The sequence below is a fragment of the Armigeres subalbatus genome, chromosome 3, assembly GCF_024139115.2.
Source record: "Armigeres subalbatus isolate Guangzhou_Male chromosome 3, GZ_Asu_2, whole genome shotgun sequence".
NCBI classification, from domain to species: domain Eukaryota; kingdom Metazoa; phylum Arthropoda; class Insecta; order Diptera; family Culicidae; genus Armigeres; species Armigeres subalbatus.
In genome coordinates, this window is record NC_085141.1 from 198,071,272 (window position 1) to 198,094,207 (window position 22,936).

Below are 22,936 nucleotides of genomic sequence, written 5' to 3' on the forward strand. Positions count from 1 at the left end.
GAAACGGGATGAAACCCCATTTATTAACTCTAGCAATTGCTAGAACATGACAAATATTTGGAAAGATACAAAAATAAAAGAAATAGAACGGGCCTGGGATTGAACCCATGAATTGAGCCATATGACCATCAAGCTCGTTTACACATTTGTTTTGGCTGATCATTATAGGTGCAAATGATTTTTATTTTGAACTTTTTACAAAGCAAAAATAGTGACTTTAGTGACAATTTTTCGAAAAATAGTGACTTTAGTGACTTTTGGATGAAGATAGTGACTTTTTAGTGACTAGACTCAAAATAGTGACCAAGTCACTAAAAAGTGACTCGCTACCAGGCCTGCATTTTAGACACCCCCAATTTAGTCTCTTCGAAGTAGAATTTCTAATTTACCCTTGTCAATTGAGCCGAAGCGAGACCTTATCTTTTCTACCTATTGAACTGTCAAACCGTCTACCTATAGAGCCAAGTAAATAAATGCTTGTTGGTAAGGCAAGGTATTGGATTTGTTCTAGAAACTGTCACTTTTAAGTTTAATTTGATTTTAATTCGCGAATAGAACCAAAGCCTAAAGAGACATTTAAATAATAATGGAAAAACTCTGCTTGCAGAGCAAGATTACTTTTGACAGATATCGAATTATTGTCCATCGATGTCGTATTGGAATTGCTGGGTAGCACCAGCCATTCTTATGACCAGGTGATTTTTCAATTTTCGAACTGTCGAACCCAAACGCAATTCAGCAGAACGGCGACGGAAACGAAAAATTTGAGAGAGAATATCTCGCACTTAGGCTAGCGAACAACAAAATAGAAAATCAAACCGAAAGGAAAATTGAGAACCTCTGCGGTTGAGGCGCTCACATACTCACACTGTTGCAGGCCGAAGCGTAGCGAGGAGCTTGCGCTTAATGTTGGCGTTATAATTTGATTGCTCAACACAGAAATATATAATAAGATGGAATCATGGAACGGTACCTATTTCGAAACACATCAGACCGAAGGCTCACTTGAAAGATACGCTTATTTGTGAATTGAGGTTGAGATTTATCCATGCTCAATAAATCATTCACCATTGATAGTGAAAGCGACAAATCACTTCACGTTGTCGGTGGTACGCAGAATCCGATTCCGCATGTATTCCCAATGCCTTGACAGCTAGCCAGAAAGACTGTTGTGTTAAATTGATTCTATATTAAAATATTGGAATACAACACATTATTCAAATATCGATAAAAACATCAAATTTATCGAATGATATTCACTATTAGCACAAATTTCTCTTAACTTTTTGACCTAGTTTCGAATGGTGGTTTATACGGCCACAATATGAGGGTGAGGCTACCCCCTTTGATTAGTATGAAACAATTCCTAGTAACTGGTTATGCATTATTGAATATTGGGTTGAGCAGCTAGCACCATAACATCTAAATGCTATGATAAATCCCAACATATTACCAGTCGCCATGCTAGTTTTATCCTAATTATTTACTTACCACGTCACATACTATTATACAGTTTAATAGATTCACGAAACAGGTGCAGCAGCTCGATTAGTGCAATAATCCTCTAATCATATGCGAAATTGAGCAAAACTTCCAACGAAAATTTTTCACCGATACTGGGCCACCTTCATACCAGATGATTTCTTAAAACTATGCGCGACTGTTACATTTTAACTGTTTGATCCACTTTTACTAAAACACATTATTATTGGGTATCAAATGATAAAATAAAATTATATTTCACGCAAGACGATGAGATCTTATACAATAAACATCAAACCATTCCAAAATTTGCACTAGACTGACTGGATCTGTCGACTGTCATAGTCAAGGCACTACCGCTGCAAGGTGAACAGAGATGCTTTTCAAGCATTTGCACTGCACTGCTAAAAAAGTTTACACATAAAAGACTTTAAAGTATAATATATAATAATATTTAGAGCATATTATGGCGGTACCTTTCATGAAGGGTTCGCCGCGTGCAATTTTGAGAAAATCAGGCAATTGGCGCTTTGATGTTGCATGAAGAAGAAGAAGCAGAAAGATGATAATTGAAAAAATCTCCACGGGAAACCATACGAAGAAGTTTTTAAAACTCTTCTCAAAAATTCTAAAAGCAATTTAATTAAAACCCAGATTAATCCACCAAACGGTGATGGCGCCTTTCTCGCGCAAAAAGGTAACAAATGTAGCCTTTACGCTTACACCTCGATGATGTACAAGAAAGGCAAAACAGTTACACCGTCTAATGTTATGATAGAAAATTTACACTACTAGACGACAGATGGCGCTGCCAAAAGTTTCTTGAATTTCCTATGTTCGAATTTTGACTTTCGGACAATTTCATAGTACTATGAAACTGAACGAAGAGCATACTTACGCCTAAATGCGTGCAACACGAGCATCTTTATAGTGCGATGAAACTCTTAATGGGAAGCCACGGATAAAATATTCATAGATGCAAGGCATTTTTCATAACACATTATTGTTCTATGTGACTATGTCTCATCACTATTTTAATATTATCTATTTTTTTGCAATTTGCAATTATTATGAAATTCAATAGTGATCAACAGCGTTTTAGTCTCTGTCGGATGCAACTTGTTGCAAGAAAATCGGTTAAGAGTTTCTATGTGAAAATTTGGCTAATGTTTTTTATGGCATTTTGTGCACACACACACGCACACACATACACACACACGCACACACGGACAGACAGACATTTGTTCAGCTCATCGAGCTGAGTCGAATGGTATATAACACTATGGGTCTCCGGGACTTCTATCAAAAGTTTGAATTTGGAGTGAAATGATAGCCTTTCGGTACAACTTAGTTGTACGAGAAAGGCAAAAACGGTAAGCAGAACGGGGTTGGACTTTTCTTCTACTATATAATTAACACAATATTTCTATTCGAAATTTTATTTTGTAATATTACATTTAAAACACAGTATAAGAAAAGTCCAACCCCGCACTGCTTACCGTTTTTAATTAAATTGGGTTGTTTAGGGGTATATATGTTTTTACATATTCTGAATCTGCATAAAAAACTAAGCCTAACCCCAATTTTTCAGAATTTTTGGAAACCCGGAACTATTTTTAATTTGCATTTTAAATTTATATGGGACTAAAAATTTGTTCTTATGCTGCATGGGCCAACTGTCATTCTATGAATCTTAGTGTCATTCTATCGATTGAAATGGCTTATTGTTTGCTGTATAAAAATGTAAATAAAAGGTTTACAAACAAAATAAAAATATGTTGGAGATCAGCAAAGCATGCTCTTTACGTTAAACTATAAAAAACCTCATATTTTTCTTTGCTAAACAACCCAATTGCCTTCAGAATTTTTGAGAAGAGTTTTAAATCCATAGTAAGACAAATTAAATATAATTCTAAAAACATTTATTAGTTTGAAATCGAGTTTGAAATATAATTTTTCATTTTTGTTTTTAGTTTTTATTTTAACATTGTATTTTGCAATATGTAGAAGGCATACATCAGGTTCCGGACAAATGAATGGAAATCATCTGGCAGCGGTTGAAAAACATTGGACAATTCATTTCCTGGAAAAAAATACAATAATGTTTTGAGGAAACAATTTATTTTAATAAATGTGATAATGCTTACCGTTTTGGTTTTTACGTTGGCTGCTGAGAGGCTTGCTGCTGCGCTTGTTGTTGCCCACATTCTGGTTATTGTCACGATTATGCCAGCCACCATTTTTTTAGTCTCTGCTTGGCGTGGCTTGGCCTTTGAAATTATCCTCTCCTTGGCTATCGCCCTTACCGGAGTCATGATCCTTTCATGTTGCTGATGTCAACCACTTTGGCTGCCCTGGATAATGTTCCGGCTGCGCATCGGCATGTTTCCGCGGTGCAAGTTACCACAATCGCCTCCGCTGCGGTTGCCGTCAAAATTGTTTAGCTGATACTGGCACGCTCCCTGCTGTTGCTGGTTTACTGCACACCCAAATCCGCTGTTGGGGTCTTGCGGGAAAGCAAATTGCTCGGCATTGTTGGGTAAGATCCACTGGTTCTCGCGTCACCTCCGGCTCCACCAGCATCACTTCTAATCATGTTTCCGAGATTTTTCATTCCGCTCAGATTCCGCTGAACGAAGGGCATCACTGACCGATCGGTTTTCAATTATTGGATAAAAACTATACTATCAAATGCAAGAAAAAACACAATTTGTAGTGAATTTTCCAGCTAAACTATCTTTGTAATTTTTTTGAAAACATTTCTCGCTTAACTTTTCAAAAGGTCCTAAGTAACATTTTTTTCATGATTTAATTTGAGTATTGCAATCAGAAATACGTTGATTGCATTATTCAGATTAAATCATGAAAAAATGTTACTTAGGATCTTTTGAAAAGTTAAGCGAGATTTGTAAGTCGATACAAGATTGCGCGCATATAACATTGAAATGACGGTTTATCTAAGCTATGTACAAACTATATATACTCGGTTAAGTTGAAAACCGGAATACGGGACTAGCGCAATCCGTAAGTTAAACCTAACTTCGCTAGTGGCGCGCTAGCCTAATTAGGGCCCAATAGGACAAGGCCAAAGGTGCTGGTTGAAAGAGATGGCGCCACAACATTTGTAGTAAAATGAATTTTCTTGTATGGACAAATGGCCCGTTCTTACTAACTACGCATCACAGCGATATGTGACCTAGGTAGAAAAGCTACAAATATTTTTCTGATTTTTTATACCCTTATTGCATTTTGTAACTTTAAACAATAAATGAGATCTGATTACAGTTCCATACTAAACTCGAGCGGTTTACTACAAATTTCTTTATGACTGCTCTCCACCTAGAGTGTACAAAAGTAACATTCATAACTTACGCCATTTAACAACAGTTGTCACTGCTGTATATGCAAAATCACATTGATATAAATACGCAGCATCGCCACCTCTCGTCTGATAGTGTCAGTATTGCAATTTCTACCAGCAGGTGTATTAGTGTTGTTGGAATGATTTGAAAGAGCCTCAAGCGGAATTTTAGCTAGAATGCCACTGGTCTCGTCCTATTAGGGTAGCGCACTTCTAACGAAGTTTGGTTTAACGTACGGATTGCGAGAAAAAGCCAACTTCGCTAGTCCACCATTTCGGTTTTCAACTTGACTAGCGATATCTATTATTAGAAAATAACACGTAACAGCAATCTGAACTAATCATTGTTTTTCTTAAATGGTCTACACATAATGTGAATAGGGATCTCTATAAAGCGAATGGGGTGAACAAATGGTACATCTTAAATGATTAATCTGATGAAATTTCCTCATATCTAGATTTATTTGAGTGTGGTGTAGAATTGTGCGAATAAATGACCCCCATGGACCACGAGCATATTCTTTTTTCACGATTCCTCTTCTTTTCGCTCGATAAAATGACATCCGCTGCGGGCCGATTAACATTTGAGTGAATTTGGAGCTTTTAGTTCACCGGATGTTCACGTTGATGTTCATTTTTTGTAAACTTTGCCCTCAGATGAGGTTTTCTTTTTACTGAAAATCGACGCGTGACGTCATTGTGGTTTAGTTCATTATGGAAAACCGAGTGGAAAATAAATAGTGGAAAATATTTAAATTGCTGGTTACCCTATACCGTCAAATTTATAAATTGAACCAAGAACTCATTTTTTATTAACATTTTTTAACGTGTATTCAGTTTGACAAACGCAAATTCGTTGAAATTTTCACTCCACCTTGCACAAGTATGCTTCTTGCAGATCAATAATACCAAAATCACCAGTGGAAGACGGGACTAAATATTTTATTTTAATTTAAACAAGTAAACTAATAGTGAAAACAGTAGAATACGTTGAAAAAATCGGAGAACATTTGTTGGGGATCCGGGGAAGTAGTTCAGCAGTTCAAAGCTCCACCCAGTCCGACTGGAAAAAAATTGGAAACATGGATTCACTCATTCCCATTGTCAATAAACTGCAGGATGCCTTCACCCAAATGGGTGTTCACATGCAGCTGGATTTGCCACAAATTGCCGTGGTGGGTGGACAATCCGCAGGAAAATCGTCCGTACTGGAGAACTTCGTTGGCAAGTAAGTATGAAAATACCCTTTCCCCCCTTTGGCTTAGATAATGATTAGACTGTGACTTTTTGACGCCTTCCGAAAGGGATAATTTTTTCTTGTAATCGAGACGAGATTTTGCAAATCCTAATTTCCGTTTCACATAAGTCCGTAGAAAATGTTGGGATTCTGCGGAACTGTTTAATTGAAATGTAATAATTTGCTGGAGTATAATTAATGGGGGAAAACGATTTATCATTCTAGCAACAATCTGAGTCATTCGGTTATGATGCGTGAAAAAAAATTTATATGGTACTGGTACTTATAATGAACACTGACTGACTTGCTCAGTGTGCGCTATCTGGAATACTTTATCTACCCCGTCAGTTTGTTTATCAACGATTGTGAGTAATTCTATGTAACGTAAAAGACAAAGGTTGCGTAATTGGTACATGTTGAGGGTGAGGATATGGGGCTTGCGCGGCATATAGATAATCATTAACAGTTGGTATTATTTACTTATTTGAACGATAGTAGTTTTAGTGTTGATAATGGTATTTCTTAATTACAGAAAAAATAACGATAAGACACACTCCCCTGAGAATTTAATTCACAAGTTTTGCTGTATCTTTGAAAAGCAGTGTCTGACCATGAATAAATTTGATAAATCAAGATTATAATGAACACAAAATTAACAAGTCTTTCACTAATCGCATTCCACAAATCAGACTTTTCGCCGTCCAATATTTGTCGTTGAGCGCAGCCATAGCTACAGAGTTGATGAATTTTCAATGCGATTTGTGATTAATCAGGTAAGCTTTTTGCTTTTGCGACAAATTATATAATTTTATGTTGGATTTGTCTGAACATTTAGAAATACCTACATAGTATTTTGTATAGTAGGCAATTTTCGGTTTGGAAATTGTCTCGACTTCCCTGGGCATAAAAGTATCATCGTGTTAGCCTCATGATATACGAATGCAAAAATGGTAACTTGGCTTAGAATCCTCGCGGACTATGTTCGCACTAGGACCTTGTAACATGTTATTCGGCTATCTTGATGAGCTTTCTTTTGTCGATAATTTGAATAACATGTTATTCAGGCCGTAGTGCGAACGTAGTATAATTACTGTGAAAGTGCTGAATGAACACTAAGCAGCGAGGCGGCAGTGTCCCAGTGGGAGATGTAATGCTAATTAGAAACATATGAACATGATATTTTGATATTTTCAATAAGAAACATGAAATTCACGGATATTTTTTTTATCAAAACTTGGAACGAAGCGACAAATGTATTTTATTACGATTCACTTTACAAACCCATGTGAAAAAAAATTCACACAATAAGACGATAGCAACACACATGCATTAGGAATTAGGTGGGATGTTCACTGCAATGTTAAACTGGGGAGCTATGGGGCACGTGACTCACCAGTTTTAATTTTTTCCCAGAAGTTTAGTGTATAACACTCCATTTGATTTTGGCATCAAAACCATTATTTCTTTAAATTGCTTATATGGACATTGAATTTTGTTATTACACGGATGGTTTATGCCTCGTAAATCAAAGCTGCGTAAAAACAGATATTAATGCACTTAGCGGTGATGCCTTATCGTGCATTATAAAATGTGAAAAAAATCACATCAATGGGTGGATTACAGCTCCTCGATGAGCCTACAACAAATGGAGTATCCTTCTCCACTGAACTCGATCCTGGCCAATCGCTTCCAGTCGCCTTGAAGTTTAGCGCCAACGACTCCTCAACAACTGTAACAAGCCATGTGTACGCCTACCCTGAAGCCTGTGGCCTCTTCCGAATTAGTGATTCAAGCGACGTCGCTAGATGCCGTGCTCTTTTTAACCGTCGAAAACTGTACGCAGCACCTTACCCACAAATACTCCGAAAGCTCTCCTATCAGACTCATAATTTCCATCAATTTACATGTGTTTGCGTTCATTAATATACATTGCCGCCAAAATGCAAAGTCCGATCGACCAATTTTCAATAGCAAACAATGGGACCGAATTCGCCGTGGTATATGTAATGCAAAGCTCCAAAACAATATGGCTCTGCGGGCTATTTTTAAAAAGTTCTTTCTTGGAGTGAAATAATAGCCTTTGCTGTACAACTTTGTTGTACGAGAAAGGCAAAAATTAATAAAAATTTTAATAATATTTAACCCGGGTAGAGGTGAATAACAAACAAATAATGTAATAATAACAAATTTTGCTGTTATGTCAAATTTAGTTATTCTTATGTTATTAATGAATAACATAAAATAGCATCCCAACAACAAATTTTGTTATAATAGTAAAATTTGTTATTTATATGTTATTGTAAGAAAGAGCAGATAACAACAAATGAAGAACACATTTTGCAATCATAGCAAAGTTTGTTATTCATTTATCATTTGCATTTTCAACATATCAATAATAACTGATTTGGTACAGTAATATCCCGATTTTATCACCCCCCTGATGAATTTTGGGGTGATAAAACAGGGTATGTGACAAAATTGGAAAAAAATATATTTCCAATTTTTTAATTAATTCCACAAATATGAATCATTTTATGCCTTGGAAAGGCCAAATGCGTGAACGGTACCCGTTATTTCTTGTCGAAATTGCTTACAGAATGTTTCCCAGGTACTCAGAAGTTGTTCGTAATAAAGGGGCCGTCCAGAAACCACGTGGTCATATATGGGGGGAGGGGGGGGTTTGGAAAATGACCACGATAAGCCACATGGGGGGGAGGGGGTGTTGCCCTCGAACCACGTGGTTTTTTTTACACGAAAAACTTTTGGTGAATAACAATAGCGGTGTAAAAATACAAATCATTAAAATTTAATGATTTAATCAATAAACGCAAAGCGCATCTTAGGGCCGATGCCACGTAGCACCTTTTCAACTCAGCGTTAAAAGGACGTAGGTGTGCATCGAAAAACCGGTAGCGCAGCGTCGGTCGCAACGCCGATGCATATCTGCGTTATTTGACCATCTTAGCCGTAGATCCTATTTCCATGAAAATAAACGAAAAAATAGGTTGCAATTCAGTCTCAATTTCCACAAAAAATTGCCGCAGATGGTTTTGGCATCACGCCGCCGACACTTTTGCATCAGCGGACTGCAACTACAATTTTGAAAAATGTTCATGTTTTTACAATAATCCAAGAAAAATCTTAAGAAAAAACTTCAAAAGAATTTCATGTGGATACTCAGGAAAAATCCAGTAAAGAAATTTCCTGTAAAAACTTTGACATTACTTCATACAATTCTGATAAAGTGCTGGCATTCAGAATGAACAATTTTGCTACAAATTGTTAATGAAAAAAAAACAAAACATCTCCAGTGTAAGTTCCGAAAAATTTTCCTTAAAACTCCGATAAAAATTCCATGTGAATTCTGTCTGGCATATTAAAGCATTCAATTTATAACTGAGGAAATGCTAATAGAATATACTAAGTTATAAAGTAGACCAACTTCCAGTTGGAATGTGGAGCCATAGAAGAAGAAGAAGAAGAAGAAGAAGAAGAAGACTTCTACATTTTTCAAGAAAAATTCTTCTGAATTTCCAAGGGATATTAAACAGCCAATGCCACATGAAACACTTTGATATTTCTGTTGATTTTTAGTTCTTGGATATTTTTTTTTTCAAATTTCCATATTTTTAAAAACATTTCCATATTTTTAAAAAATTTCCGGAATAGTTTTTAATGCTCTTTGTGAATTCTATCACATTTTTTTTTAATTTTCCAAGTATTTTTTTTTCGAGGCATTATTTGAAATTTCCACAGAAGAGTCTATGGATTATCTCCAAAAGAATCTTTGGGTTTTCAAAAAATAAATCTTGCCCAGGATTTTGAAATTTTGTTTAGAGATTCTTTAAAAACAAGTGAGCTGGAATTTTTTTCTAATTTATACTGTAAATTCTTCGGAATTTGATGTTTATTGGAATTTTCATCGTAAATATGCATTTACGATCCTTCTACGGATTCTTCTAGTTCTTCAAAATTTCTATCGACATTTTTCGGAACTCTTCCACAGAATTTCGGAAAAAATTTCGTTGAAATTCTAAAGATTTTTCCGTGGAGACTCCGAAGAGTTTCTCGTCAATATTCCGAAGGGTTTCCCTTGCAACTTCAGAATAATTATTATTGAAAATTCAGAAGATATTGGAATTTAAAATTAATCCTAGCAATAAATGTAGGCAATAATTTAGGCTTAAGAAGCCTAGTTTTTTATGATATTGAACAATTGGGATAACTGATCGAAATATTTAATTATGCACCTAAATTTTCTAAATGCACGAAATTCTAGTAGTGCGTATGAAAAAGGTTATGACATAGAGAAGCTTGCATTTGAAAAATCAACATGAAATTCTTAATAAAATGCTTTTTAAATTCATAAAAGGGTCTTAGAACTAAGGAGATTCCTGCGATATGAAAAAAGTGGCAATGTTCTAGAAAAAAAACACTCTAATTCCTAAAACAATGTAGGTTAAAAAATGGTGTTATAATAACGATTGGCACGGCAAATGCTGGGTAAAGCGTACCATTGGTACTTCGCGTACCTGAAGGAATAAAATAGACCCCATCTCGCGGTCCTTAGCCTCTTACCCAGCAACTCCTATCTCTACCTCCCCGCGGTGCTGGCCGGGATACGAGCAACCTTAGGGAAGATCGGGTAACCAACCCCGGTGGGAACTATGGTCGTATGCTGACAGGAAGGGGTTTGCTCCTCCGGAGGTGCAAATCTTATTGAGCGTCTGTTCTCCATGTCAGGATCGGCTCACAACAGCGTCTGTTCCCCATGTTAGGGCGGCTGATCATCGTCCGAGTGCCAGCGAGGGACTCTAAAGTGAAACTGTGCACCATGGTCCACCGGAAATAAGGAGGAAATGGTCCTCCGGAAATTTAGGGGTTTGGTGTCAAGCCCTGCAAGCCAGCCTTTAAAAAATCATAAGCAACGAACAATCAACAAGAGAGTACGGACCGGAACCATCGGCGAAGACCACTGCGACGAAAAGGGACTAGCGATTGGAAACTCGGTTCGTGGAACTGCAAATCTCTCAACTTCATCGGGAGCACACGCATACTCGCCGATGTGCTCAAGCGACCGTGGATTCGGCATCGTAGCGCTGCAGGAGGTTTGTTGGAAGGGATCAATGGTGCGAACGTTTAGAGGTAATCATACCATCTACCAGAGCTGCGGCAGCACACACGAGCTGGGAACAGCTTTCATAGTGATGGGCGACATGCAAAGGCGCGTGATCGGGTGGTGGCCGATCAACGAGAGAATGTGCAGGTTGAGGATCAAAGGCCGGTTCTTCAACTTCAGCATAATCAACGTCCATAGCCCACACTCCGGAAGCACTGATGATGATAAGGACGCATTCTACGCGCAGCTGGAACGTGAGTACGACAGCTGCCCAAGCCACGACGTCAAAATCATCATAGGAGATTTGAACGCTCAGGTTGGCCAAGAGGAGGAGTTTAGACCGACTATTGGAAAGTTCAGCGCTCACCGGCTGACGAACGAAAACGGCCTACGACTAATTGATTTCGCCGCCTCCAAGAATATGGCCATTCGCAGCACCTACTTCCAACACAGCCTCCCGTATCGGTACACATGGAGATCGCCACTGCAGACAGAATCACAAATCGACCACGTTCTGATTGATGGACGGCACTTCTCCGACATTATCGACGTCAGGACATATCGTGGCGCTAACATCGACTCTGACCACTATCTGGTGATGGTTAAACTGCGCCCAAAACTATCCGTCATCAACAATGTTCGGTACCGACGACCGCCGCGGTACGACCTAGAGCGACTGAAGCAACCTGATGTCGCCACTGCATACGCGCAGCATCTCGAGGCAGCGTTGCCGGAAGAGGGTGAGCTCGATGGGGCCCTCTTGAGGACTGCTGGAATACAGTCAAAGCAGCCATTAACGACGCAGCGGAGAACAACGTCGGGTATATGGGTCGAAGTCGACGGAACGATTGGTTCGACGAAGAGTGCAGACAGATTCTGGAGGAGAAGGACGCAGCGCGGGCGGTCGCGCTGCAGCAAGGTACCCGGCAGAACGTGGAACGTTATAGACGGAAGCGGAGACAGCAGACCCGCCTTTTTCAGGAGAAGAAACGCCGCCTGGAAGAAGCGGAGTGCGAGGAGATGGAACAGCTGTGCCGTTCTCAAGATACACGCAAGTTCTATCAGAAGCTCAACGCATCCCGCAAAGGCTTCGTGCCGCGAGCCGAAATGTGCCGGGATAAGGATGGGAGCATCTTGACGGACGAACGTGTGGTGATCGAAAGGTGGAAGCAGCACTACGAGGAACATCTGAATGGCGCTGAGAGTACAGGCAATGAAAGTCAAGGCAGCGGAGGAGATGACTACGTCAGTTCAGCGGACGATGGAAGCCAACCCACCTTGAGGGAAGTTAAGGATGCCATTCAACAGCTAAAGACCAATAAAGCAGCTGGTAAGGAGGGTTTCAGAGCTGAGCTCATCAAGATGGGCCCGGAAAAGCTGGCCACTTGCCTGCACAAACTGATAGTCAGAATCTGGGAAAACGAACAGCTACCGGAGGTGTGGAAGGAAGAGTTATATGCCTCTTCGACAAGAAAGGCGACAAACTGGAGTGTGAGAACTTTCGAGCGATCACCATCCTTAATGCCGCGTACAAAGTGATATCCCAGATCATCTTCCGTCGTCTGTCACCATTTGTGAACGAGTTCGTGGGAAGTTATCAAGCCGGCTTCGTTGACGGCCGCTCGACAACGGACCAGATCTTTACTGTACGGCAAATCCTTCAAAAATGCCGTGAATACCAGGTCCCAACGCACCATCTGTTCGTTGATTTCAAGGCGGCATACGACAGTATAGATCGCGTAGAGCTATGGAAAATTATGGACGAGAACAGCTTCCATGGAAAGCTTACCAGACTGATCAAAGCAACGGTGGATGGTGTGCAAAACTGTGTGAAGATCTCGGGCGAACACTCCAGTTCGTTCGAATCGCGCCGGGGACTAAGACAAGGTGATGGACTTTCGTGCCTGTTGTTCAACATTGCGCTAGAAGGTGTCATGCGGAGAGCCGGGTGTAACAGCCGGGGTACGATTTTCAACAGATCCAGTCAATTTATTTGCTTCGCGGATGACATGGACATTGTCGGCCGAACATTTGCAAAGGTGGCCGAACTGTACACCCGCCTGAAACGTGAAGCAACAAAAGTTGGACTGGTGGTGAATGCGTCAAAGACAAAGTACATGCTTGTGGGTGGAACCGAGCGCGACCACCTGGGAAGCAGTCTTACGATAGACAGGGACCACGAGGTGGTCGAGGAATTCGTCTACCTCGGATCCTTGCTAACGGCTGACAACAACGTTAGTCGTGATATACGAAGGCGCATCATCTGTGGAAGTCGGGCCTACTACGGGCTCCAGAAGAAACTGCGGTCGAAAAAGATTCGCCACCGCACCAAATGTGTCATGTACAAGACGTTAATAAGACCGGTAGTCCTCTACGGACATGAAACATGGACAATGCTCGAGGAGGACTTGCAAGCACTCGGAGTATTCGAGAGACGGGTGCTTAGGACCATCTTTGGCGGTGTACAAGAAGACGGTGTGTGGCGGCGAAGAATGAACCATGAGCTCGCCCAGCTCTACGGCGAACCCAGTATCCAGAAGGTAGCTAAAGCCGGAAGGGTACGATGGGCAGGGCATGTTGCAAGAATGCCGGACAGCAACCCTGCAAAGATGGTGTTCGCTTCCGATCCGGCAGGTACGAGGCGACGTGGAGCGCAGCGAGCGAGATGGGCAGACCAGGTGCAGAACGACTTGGCGAGCGTGGGGCGTATTCGAGGATGGAGAGATGCGGCCTCGAACCGTGTATTGTGGCGTCAAATTGTTGATTCAGTGTTATCTGTATAGATGTAGACTAAATAAATGAATGAATGAATAACGATTGAAATTGAATTCCAAAACAAATCTCAACCCTTCCAGGACGGATGGGTCATATATGATCAGCGTTTTTGATTGTCTATAAAATCCCAAAAGAGAGCTAGGCCACCATTTTCTTCAGCAAAATTATTCATCTAGATATTTGCTTTACAGAAAAAATATAGGAGCTCAAATTTGACTGACCCTGAAAACTCAGATATCTGAAACCTTGGGAAGATATCGATTCTAAGAGCATGCAAATGAAGTTGAAATGTTTGAATCATTCTGAGCACTGAGATAATATGGGTCATCCTCAGCGCCGTAGCGTGTGGTTGGCCAGGTTGGCCCCCGCCAAGGGCGCCAGGCCTTTAAGGGGCGCCGAATTCCAGAATTGAACTATAGGAAATGATGACAAATCTCATCAAGGTTTTTTTACGCGGTTAGATGGATACCACTTGAATTTTCTTTGATTTGTTTGTAATTTGTTTGGTGAGGGTAATTCATTGTTTTATTGATGATGAGGGTCTCAATCGGCTAAAATCAAACCGTGTAAAAACCTTGATAAATTCTCTAATTTATCGGTTCAAAGTGTTTCAGATTCAAGCTTTTAACAGACATTTCCCTCGGGGACTACATCTGCAATCAACCGTTTGACTTATTTTCGAAAGGACTTTTTCCATCAATAATTAATACAGGTAACAGAACGTAGGCTCAGGGAGCATCTTCACTGACTACTTTTTATAATTTACTTGATGAAAAAGGAAGTGAAAATAGAAAGGAACAGGAAATATAAATTAAAAGAAGATTGGAACAAGTTTATGGGGAAGAATCCCTAGATGAGGACTTCAACACGCCAAAGGCAAAACATATATACTTTAAAAAACGCGTATAATTTTTGTTCGTGATTAAGAAATCTAAGCCGTTTCCAAGTAATAGATACTCGGATGTAGTGATAGTTTGTTTGTTGTAATTTGAGAAAAATTCGGACCATAACGATCGCACTTGATCCTGTGAAATTTTCGATTAATTTAAACAGACAATTGTATAAGTGTGAAAATTTATTGGCCTAACCAATTCAACCAATGCTACCAAACTACTCTACGAATTGATATATTTTGATCCGAATAGGCCCAAAGTTGTCTTTTTTTTATACGACTTGGTCAAATCGCTATTCTTACCTTACACTAATTCTCTCCAAGTTGAATTAGCTAGGGGGAAATACGGCTTTGGCAGGTTTTGTTCTATTATTGGCAGGGGGTTTTTGTCAACCAAATTTTATGAAATTTGGCCACAATACTCTTTGATATGCAAAGAATGCTTAGGCCAAATTTGAGCCTAGTCAGTCATAAAAAAAACCCCTGCAAATAATAGAACAAAACCTGCCAAACCGTCATTCCCCCTATCTCAGTCTGAAGAATCAGGACGATGTTTTTTACTTGTCCGACGTTGCAGCTGTTGTATGTTAGAAAAGAAACCCAATCTTTAAATAACTTTTCAAAATTTCACAGAAAGCGAGCATGGAAGCACCCTCTCTACCACTGATCGAATGTGGCTTACAATTATTTACGATAGACGACAGACTATACTAACCTTCAAAAAGGCTACAACTCATCGGCCGAAACGACGGGCACGTAAGAAGAATATCGTCCTGATTCTTTAGACTGAGAAAGCCAACTTCCGAGTATTACATCTTATCCAGTCCTTCCCTAACACTGTAAGTCCAGTAGAGTAGTTCTTTCAAACCACCGAACAAGGTGTAATGGCGATTTCGAAGGTCTTTCAATCCACTCCAAAGTAGGGTTCTTCTTGTTGCGACTACGTCCGAAAGTGATCCAACCACTGATCGGCACAATTGAGATGGATTTTATTGGCCTAGCTATAGATCCACTAGTGCGTGAATTCACAACAAGGAAGTCTGGATTTTGTGTCAGTAACACACGCACTACTGGATCAAGTTTTTTTTTATTTGCGTAGGTTTATTTAATCTTTAAGAAAATCGTTGAAATTTCTAGGCAATTTTTATAATCCTTGCACCTATTGGGACACATGCAAGTTTTAGAGACTTAAGGAATTCATAAAGCAAACATTTATTAAATATACCACGCAAAAAATGTTGATAATGAAAGAAAAACAGCTCCTATCATGCCATTTGTTTTGAACATGCGTGAAAGTAAGAGGCGCCCAATAACGGTTTCGCCAAGGGCGCTGGGAGTCCACGCTACGGCTCTGGTCATCCTGAACGTTAAGGCAGTGATGAATATTCAGGCATACGAGATGCTCAAGGTACTCCAAAACGTTCTCAAGTTCAGCCCACGATATCTACCAGATCAATCAAGACATTTGCAATGTCCTCATCATCGGTATATACCCAATCCGATGCAATAAGCATATGATCCTAGTTTCTATTTACATGAGATCCAAGAGACAAGGTACCCAAAATTATCTTGAGTCAACATCAAGTTGCACAATGACAATGAGGTTTGTTCGCAAACTTTTTTGTAGGGCCTTATAAGCACTGAGTTCACGGACTTGAATGATTAAGTAGTTCAAACATTACGACTTCCTGGACGTTTTGTATAACCTAAAGTGTCTGTAGTAGTCGATACCAAAATAAAATTTCAATGAAGAATTATAAATTTTGAGAGATGAGCCAGCTCTGGACTGAAAATCTCTTTAATAAAGAAAAAAATAGAAATTTTCCATAACAAAATAGGAAATTGCCAATATGAAATCAGGGATGAGTATTAAATAAATATAAAATTCCATAAATAGTTGAAAAATTTCCACAAAACTATAATAAACTAGCAAGCAAAAATTGCAATTACAAAATAAGAATTTTCCATAAAGAAATTAATATGTTCCACGAAAAAATACAAAATTTTCATTAATAAATAAATACAGTGAACGTTCGCTAATTGGGGTTTTTCTAGTTGGGGCGCTTTTTAGTTGGGGGTTCGCTAATTGGGGCGAAACCCAATTAAAAAGCAGCTAAACGTCAGAATGTGATGTCAAAAACGAGTTGACGTTTTGTTTCCGTGTTTGGCGGGATCGATATTTTCTGGCGCGTAAAATTTTCCTTTGTTCAATGCAAAAGTAAACAACATTGACGCTTGTCAAAACGCCCCAATTAGCGAACGGCATTCGCTAGTTGGGGTGAGGTCGTGCCCCAATTAGCGAACGATCACTGTATTAGCAATAAACAATTACAAAAATTTTCACAAAATAAATATTTTTTTCAACAAAAAAAATATTTTTTTCCACAAAATCTCTATATAATAAAAATTAGATTTCCTTCCTTACGATTTAACTCGCGAACGGGTTGACCGATTTGTAAGATTTTCCAGTAATCGATTCGTTTTGGGATCCGCAAGGTTTGTTTATACAAAACGTTGGTGAATTTAACGGGAAATGTAAAAAGTAATTTAAATACAATTTTGAGTCAGCTGTTGAGGAAAACAAAACAAACGCACGGAAATTGATCTAGAGTGCGGTGCTGCAAATAGTTCATTGTGACAATTGCAACACTTGAGCAATGCTGGTTTCTTTCACATCAATGAAGAGCAATAAAATTAAGAAAATTAAAAAATACTACAAAGCAATTAAATTTATAAAATTCTCCATGAACTTCAAACGCTTTTAAAGAAGGGTAATCTATGGAAAAATGCTCAATTTTATTGCTTTTTTATATTCTTTAATTAAAAATTTCCTTTAGTTTTCAATGCTATTTATTGATTTCTTCGTGGAAAGGTTTTAATTATTTAATAAAATTTAATAATTTAATAAAAAATTTCATAAAAAAATATTTATTTTGTGGAAAATTTTGTAATTATTTATTTCTAATATTGATTTATTTATGGAATGTTTGTATTTTCCGTGGAACATTTTGATTTCTTTATGGAAAATTCTTCTTTTATGTTTGCAATTTTTGGTTTTAAAAGTGTTAATTTATTTTTGTTTTGTGAAAAATTCTTTATTGTTTATTGTAATTTTGCATTATTTGTAGAAAATTTAATATTTTTTATTTCTCATACCATGATTTCTTTATTGGAAATTTCCTAATTGTCATGGAATTTTTTTAAATTTTTTTAGCCTGAGTAATAAATGAAATCGCATCGGCTCAATGGACCTGCTTGGATGCTTAGCGATGCACGATACATCGTTAAGGACTTGGTTGATCGGGTCGTTCTAAAACTCCGTAATACCATGTCTTAGGACATTTTGTTTCTTGACATGATTTTTGATACTTTCGAGGATATGTATACTTCAGAGAAGTTTGGCCTATGACACCCGAAAAAAGTACGACTTTTCAGTTCTTTTTATACTTTTTATACTATAGGGATATTCAGTGATGAACTTCATAATTACCTATTTTAAAAAAATCACCAAAAACAAATAAAAAAAAAATTATATATGGGGATATTTTGGAAAATTTCTAAACCATTACAAATTACATTGCGAGTTATAGTATAGATATCCTAATACCTGATACACATTACAACATGATATCATCATCAAAATGTTCGAATTCATGAAAATTTATAATTTCCATGCTGGGTTTAGTTTGATTTTGAATCAGTTGAAATCGTCTATCTTAAAAATTGATCGGATTAACCATATGTTTTAGTTAATTGAGTTTTTTTAATTTTTGTACTTGAAAAAACCACGTGGTCAAAGGGGGAGGGGGTCTGCCAAATGACCACGATAGACCACATGGGGGGGGGGGTTGAAAATCTTAAAAAATATGACCACGTGGTTTCTGGATGGCCTTGGGTCAGTGCACAGGTAAAAAATGAGGTTACGCGACACCGCTGGAAAATTATAAGAATTAAACTATCCTTAATAAGGATTTAGTTTATTTCATGTCTTTTGAAGTTAAGATAACTATTTTTTATATTTAAAGTATTTGATTTCCCTTTAATAAATTTGATGTAAAACAATGTTAATTTGACCTACTCACTTGTTGAGGTTACATGTAGAGATGCACCGAATATTCGGCCAGCCGAATATTCGGGCCGAATAATTGTCGAATTTTCATTTCGCCGAATATTCGTTTCACCGAATATTAAATCGTGATATTCGGCCGAATAAGCCGAATAATTCCGAATATGCTAATTAAATTTTAAAATTTATTAAAAAAAAATAGCTTACTGATTACTGAAACAAATGTTTGAATATTCTACTGTGGTATTTTTGTAATGTCATCCCTCACAGTGTGAAGCTTAATAAAATAAAACCCCAGCTCCACTACCATGACCTGCCCTAATTCCGCGCATCGCCTAATACCGTGGTTTTCATAAAAAATCAGAACCTGGCTATCATAGACACCACATTATTTGGTGAAAAACATATTATGTAGGAACATTTCACCAAATAATGTGATGTTCATGATAGCCAGGTTCTGATTTTTTATGAAAACCACGGTATTAGGCGATGCGCGTAATTAGGGCAGGTCACGGTACATAATTTGTTTTTTTTTGTATCTTTATTAAGGAGACTTTCAGCCCGAGGCTGGCTCATCTCCTCATTTGTGAATTAATTTTTAATTCTTTTAATTATTTCAACGTGGATTCAACGTGTTGCACTTTCGAACATGTTGGGATCAAATTTCCATGGTTACAAATTTAAAAAAATGATGTTTTTTGTCTTCTGGTCTCTGTTGGCAAATATATGAAAAATTCATAGTGAAATTCAGTCGAGAGCAGGTGATAACACTACCAAGGTATACAAAAAAACTTAAAAAAAAGTTAATGAATCTGCTATTTATGTCGTTTCTATTGATTTGACCACTTTTTATGGGGTTTTAAGCCCTATTATTTATCCTACATCCTTTTGCTCTTACTATTTGAATCGGCTTTCCCGATAAGACAAACACAAATATAATTATTGTCGATTTTTTGACTTGGTTGCAACATATTCTGGAATTACGTGAAGCGTTCCAAATAAAGTAATTGCCGACATTTGATTTGAAGTCATCTCAAAACCTATTTAGCTTAGGCCTAGCTTTGACACTTGATAAAAATGTCTTAATGTCAAGTTCACACATACTATTTTCATTTTATGTGAATCGATATGTTTTAGAAAAAAGACATTCTTTTCTTCGAAAACATATCGTAGTGTAGTGTCAAAAGAAATCCTGCGTTTGATTTCTTAGGAGGTAAACATATTTATTTCCTTGTAGAATACACCTACTGAAATTGGTATCAATTGAGCATGAGTGATTTTTCGGCCGAATAAAGGCAGATTATTCGGCCAAATAATAGATTATTCGGCCGAACATTCGGCCGAATATTCGTTTCGCCGAATAAGTAAAATTGAAATATTTAATGCATCTCTAGTTACATGAGCATCGATGAGAGGGGTGATATCGGCATGTTGAAGTAAACCATAACTTCAAATTTAAGTTTATTTACATTTCCAAAAAAAATGGTTTTATGGTTGCTGCATCTTGGTTTTTGAGAATTATGCCTATGAAAGCGTGAAGTAGATTTGAAATAGGGTTTCACCGTAAATGTAATATGACTAGAGAAATATAGTTTGGTGTTATAATTGTGTATGTTATCATAAGCAGTGGTTTATAAACAGCGGTTGAAACCATAGAGACTGAGCAACTGTACCGCGCTAATAACACACGAAAGTTCTATAAGAAGTTGAACCGTTCACAGAAAGGCTACGTGCCACAGCCACAGCCTGATATGTGTAAGGACATAAACGGGAACCTTCTTACAAACGAGTGTGAGGTGATCCAAAGGTGGCGGCAGCACTACGAAGAACACCTGAATGGCGATGTGGCAGACGAAGATGGCGGTATGGTGCTGAACCTGGGAGAATGCGCGAAGGACATAATTTTGCCGGCTCCGTATCTCCAGGGAATCCAGGAGGAGATTGGCCGGCTGAAGAACAACAATGCCCCTGGGGTTGATCAACTACCAGCAGAGCTAGTTAAACACGGTGGTGAGGCACTGGGTCATTACCAAGATTTGGGAAGAGGAAGTTTTGCCGCAGGAGTGGATGGAAGGTGTCGTGTGTCCCATCTACAGGAAGGGCGATAAGCTGGATTGTAGGAACTACCGCACAATCACGTTGCTGAACGGTACACACAAAGCAAAGTACTCTCCCAAATTTTATGCCGTCGACAAGCACCAATTGCGTGGAGTTCGTGGGGCAGTACCAGGCAGGATTTATGGGCGAAAGTTCCGCCACGGACCAGGTGTTCGTCATTCGCCAAATATTACAGAAGTGTCAAGAATACAACGTGTCCACACATCATCTATTCATCGACATATGATACAACCGATCGGGACCAGCTATGGCAACTAATGCACGAACACGGATTTCCGGATGAACTGACACGGTTGATCAAGGCGACATGGGTCATTAAACAGAGCTACGATTGAACACGGTGTTCTACCTACGCCAATAGTTGAATCTAAAATGATCTAAAAAGTATTAAATTGGACATGAATGGTAATACTCCACACATTGGTTTAAACGAAGAAAAAAATCGTTCTTGTTAGACCTGCGGTTTTTTCGTGTGTTGGGTATCGTTATCACTGCGACCGTTTTATCTATTGTGATGTATTCCCCTTTTTAATAATGGCTTTATCACAATATCAAGCCACTATTTAGAATGACCGTCAAATGTAGACTCGTAGACTTTTCCCAGCGCTTTGTTGAAGAATTTTATTCTTTTTTTGAAAATTGCCGGGCAATGACATAAAATGTGTTCCGAGTCTTCTTCATCCACGCCACAGAATCAACAAGAATCATCTTGATTTTTTTTCAGTTGCTTCAAATGATAACGACTCGGGCAATGACCTGTAATTATGCCCGCATATGTTCTAAGATCTTTTTGGAAACTTACTTACTTACTTATGGATCCTGTACACCTCCGGTGGTGCAAAGGGCCGACTTGAAAGATCTCCATCCTGAGCGATGCCCGGCTATCGCTTTAACCTGTTGCCAGGTTAGATTTCGGTCGACTTCTTTTATTTCTTTATTGAGGCTTCGCCGCCATGAGCCTCTGGGTCTGCCTCTGCTGCGATGTCCCGCTGGGTTCCAGTCTAATGCTTGCTTACAGATTTCGTTTCCGCCCCTACGTAGAGTGTGGCCGACCCAGCCCCACTTCCGATCCCGAATTTCTGTTGCTATCGGCCTCTGGTGACAACGACGATGGAGCTCGTTGTTTGAGATCCAGTTGTGAGGCCACCAGGCCCGAATTATATACCGCAGGCATCTGTTAATGAACACCTGCAGCCGTTGAGTGTTCTCCACTGATACACACCATGTTTCGCTAGCGTATAACAGCACAGATTTCACGTTAGAGTTGAAAATTCGTATTTTGGTGCGTTCACTTATCTGCCTGTTTTCCAGATATTTCTTAAACTCGCAAAGGCAGCCCTTGCTTTCTTGATCCGTGCGCCTATGTCGATCTTGGTACCGCCGTCTGACGCCATTTGGCTACCAAGATATTGGAAGCTTTCAACATTCTCCATTGGTTGCCCGGCTACTGTGAAACTGGAAGGAGTCACCGTGTTTACATCCAACGATTTGGTTTTGTTGACGTTGATGACTAAACCTGCCGAGGAGGAGCGATCGGCAAGGTCGTTAAGCTTACTCTGCATATCAGAGCTTTTTGGAAAGCTCTAAGATTTTACGGGTCACAGAAATATTAGGTGTGATGAACCTTTTGGACTGCCTCGCATTAGGAGTGTGTTTCCAATTTGTTTCTATGTTCGATGTTATCCACATTTTTAGCTCCATTTTCAAAGCACATGCGGATAATGCACAAAATGGTTCTGGTCTACAGAAACTGTTTGATGATCCGATTCTCGCCAATTTATTGGCTGTCTCGTTCCCATCAATTACAGTCGCCAGGAACTCAATATAAAGTGACTTAGTTACAACAAGACAAGTTTTTAAAGGAATTTATACATTCCCAGGCATGT

The 22,936-nt window shown here is 38.8% G+C and overlaps 2 protein-coding genes across 5 annotated transcripts in view; one reads left to right on the forward strand and one right to left on the reverse strand.

Moving 5' to 3' along the window:
• The window catches only part of LOC134225177 (putative fatty acyl-CoA reductase CG5065), a 74,011-nt gene extending 72,198 nt beyond the window's left edge, over positions 1–1,813 (reverse strand). The window contains exon 1 of one of the 2 annotated variants that reach the window (XM_062705040.1): positions 1,492–1,813. The gene's annotated coding sequence lies outside the window, so the exon portion shown is untranslated. The remainder of the gene's footprint in view (positions 1–1,491) is intronic. The other variant, XM_062705039.1, reaches the window with a different exon arrangement.
• A 3,900-nt stretch (positions 1,814–5,713) lies between these two features.
• LOC134225174 (dynamin) overlaps positions 5,714–22,936 on the forward strand; it is a 113,274-nt gene continuing 96,051 nt past the window's right edge. For 2 of the 3 annotated variants that reach the window (XM_062705034.1, XM_062705035.1), the window contains exon 1: positions 5,715–6,071. In XM_062705034.1, the coding sequence (XP_062561018.1) occupies positions 5,926–6,071 (146 nt within the window). In that variant the 5' untranslated portion in view covers positions 5,715–5,925. Of the gene's footprint in view, positions 6,072–22,936 lie in introns of all 3 variants that reach the window. The other variant, XM_062705033.1, reaches the window with a different exon arrangement.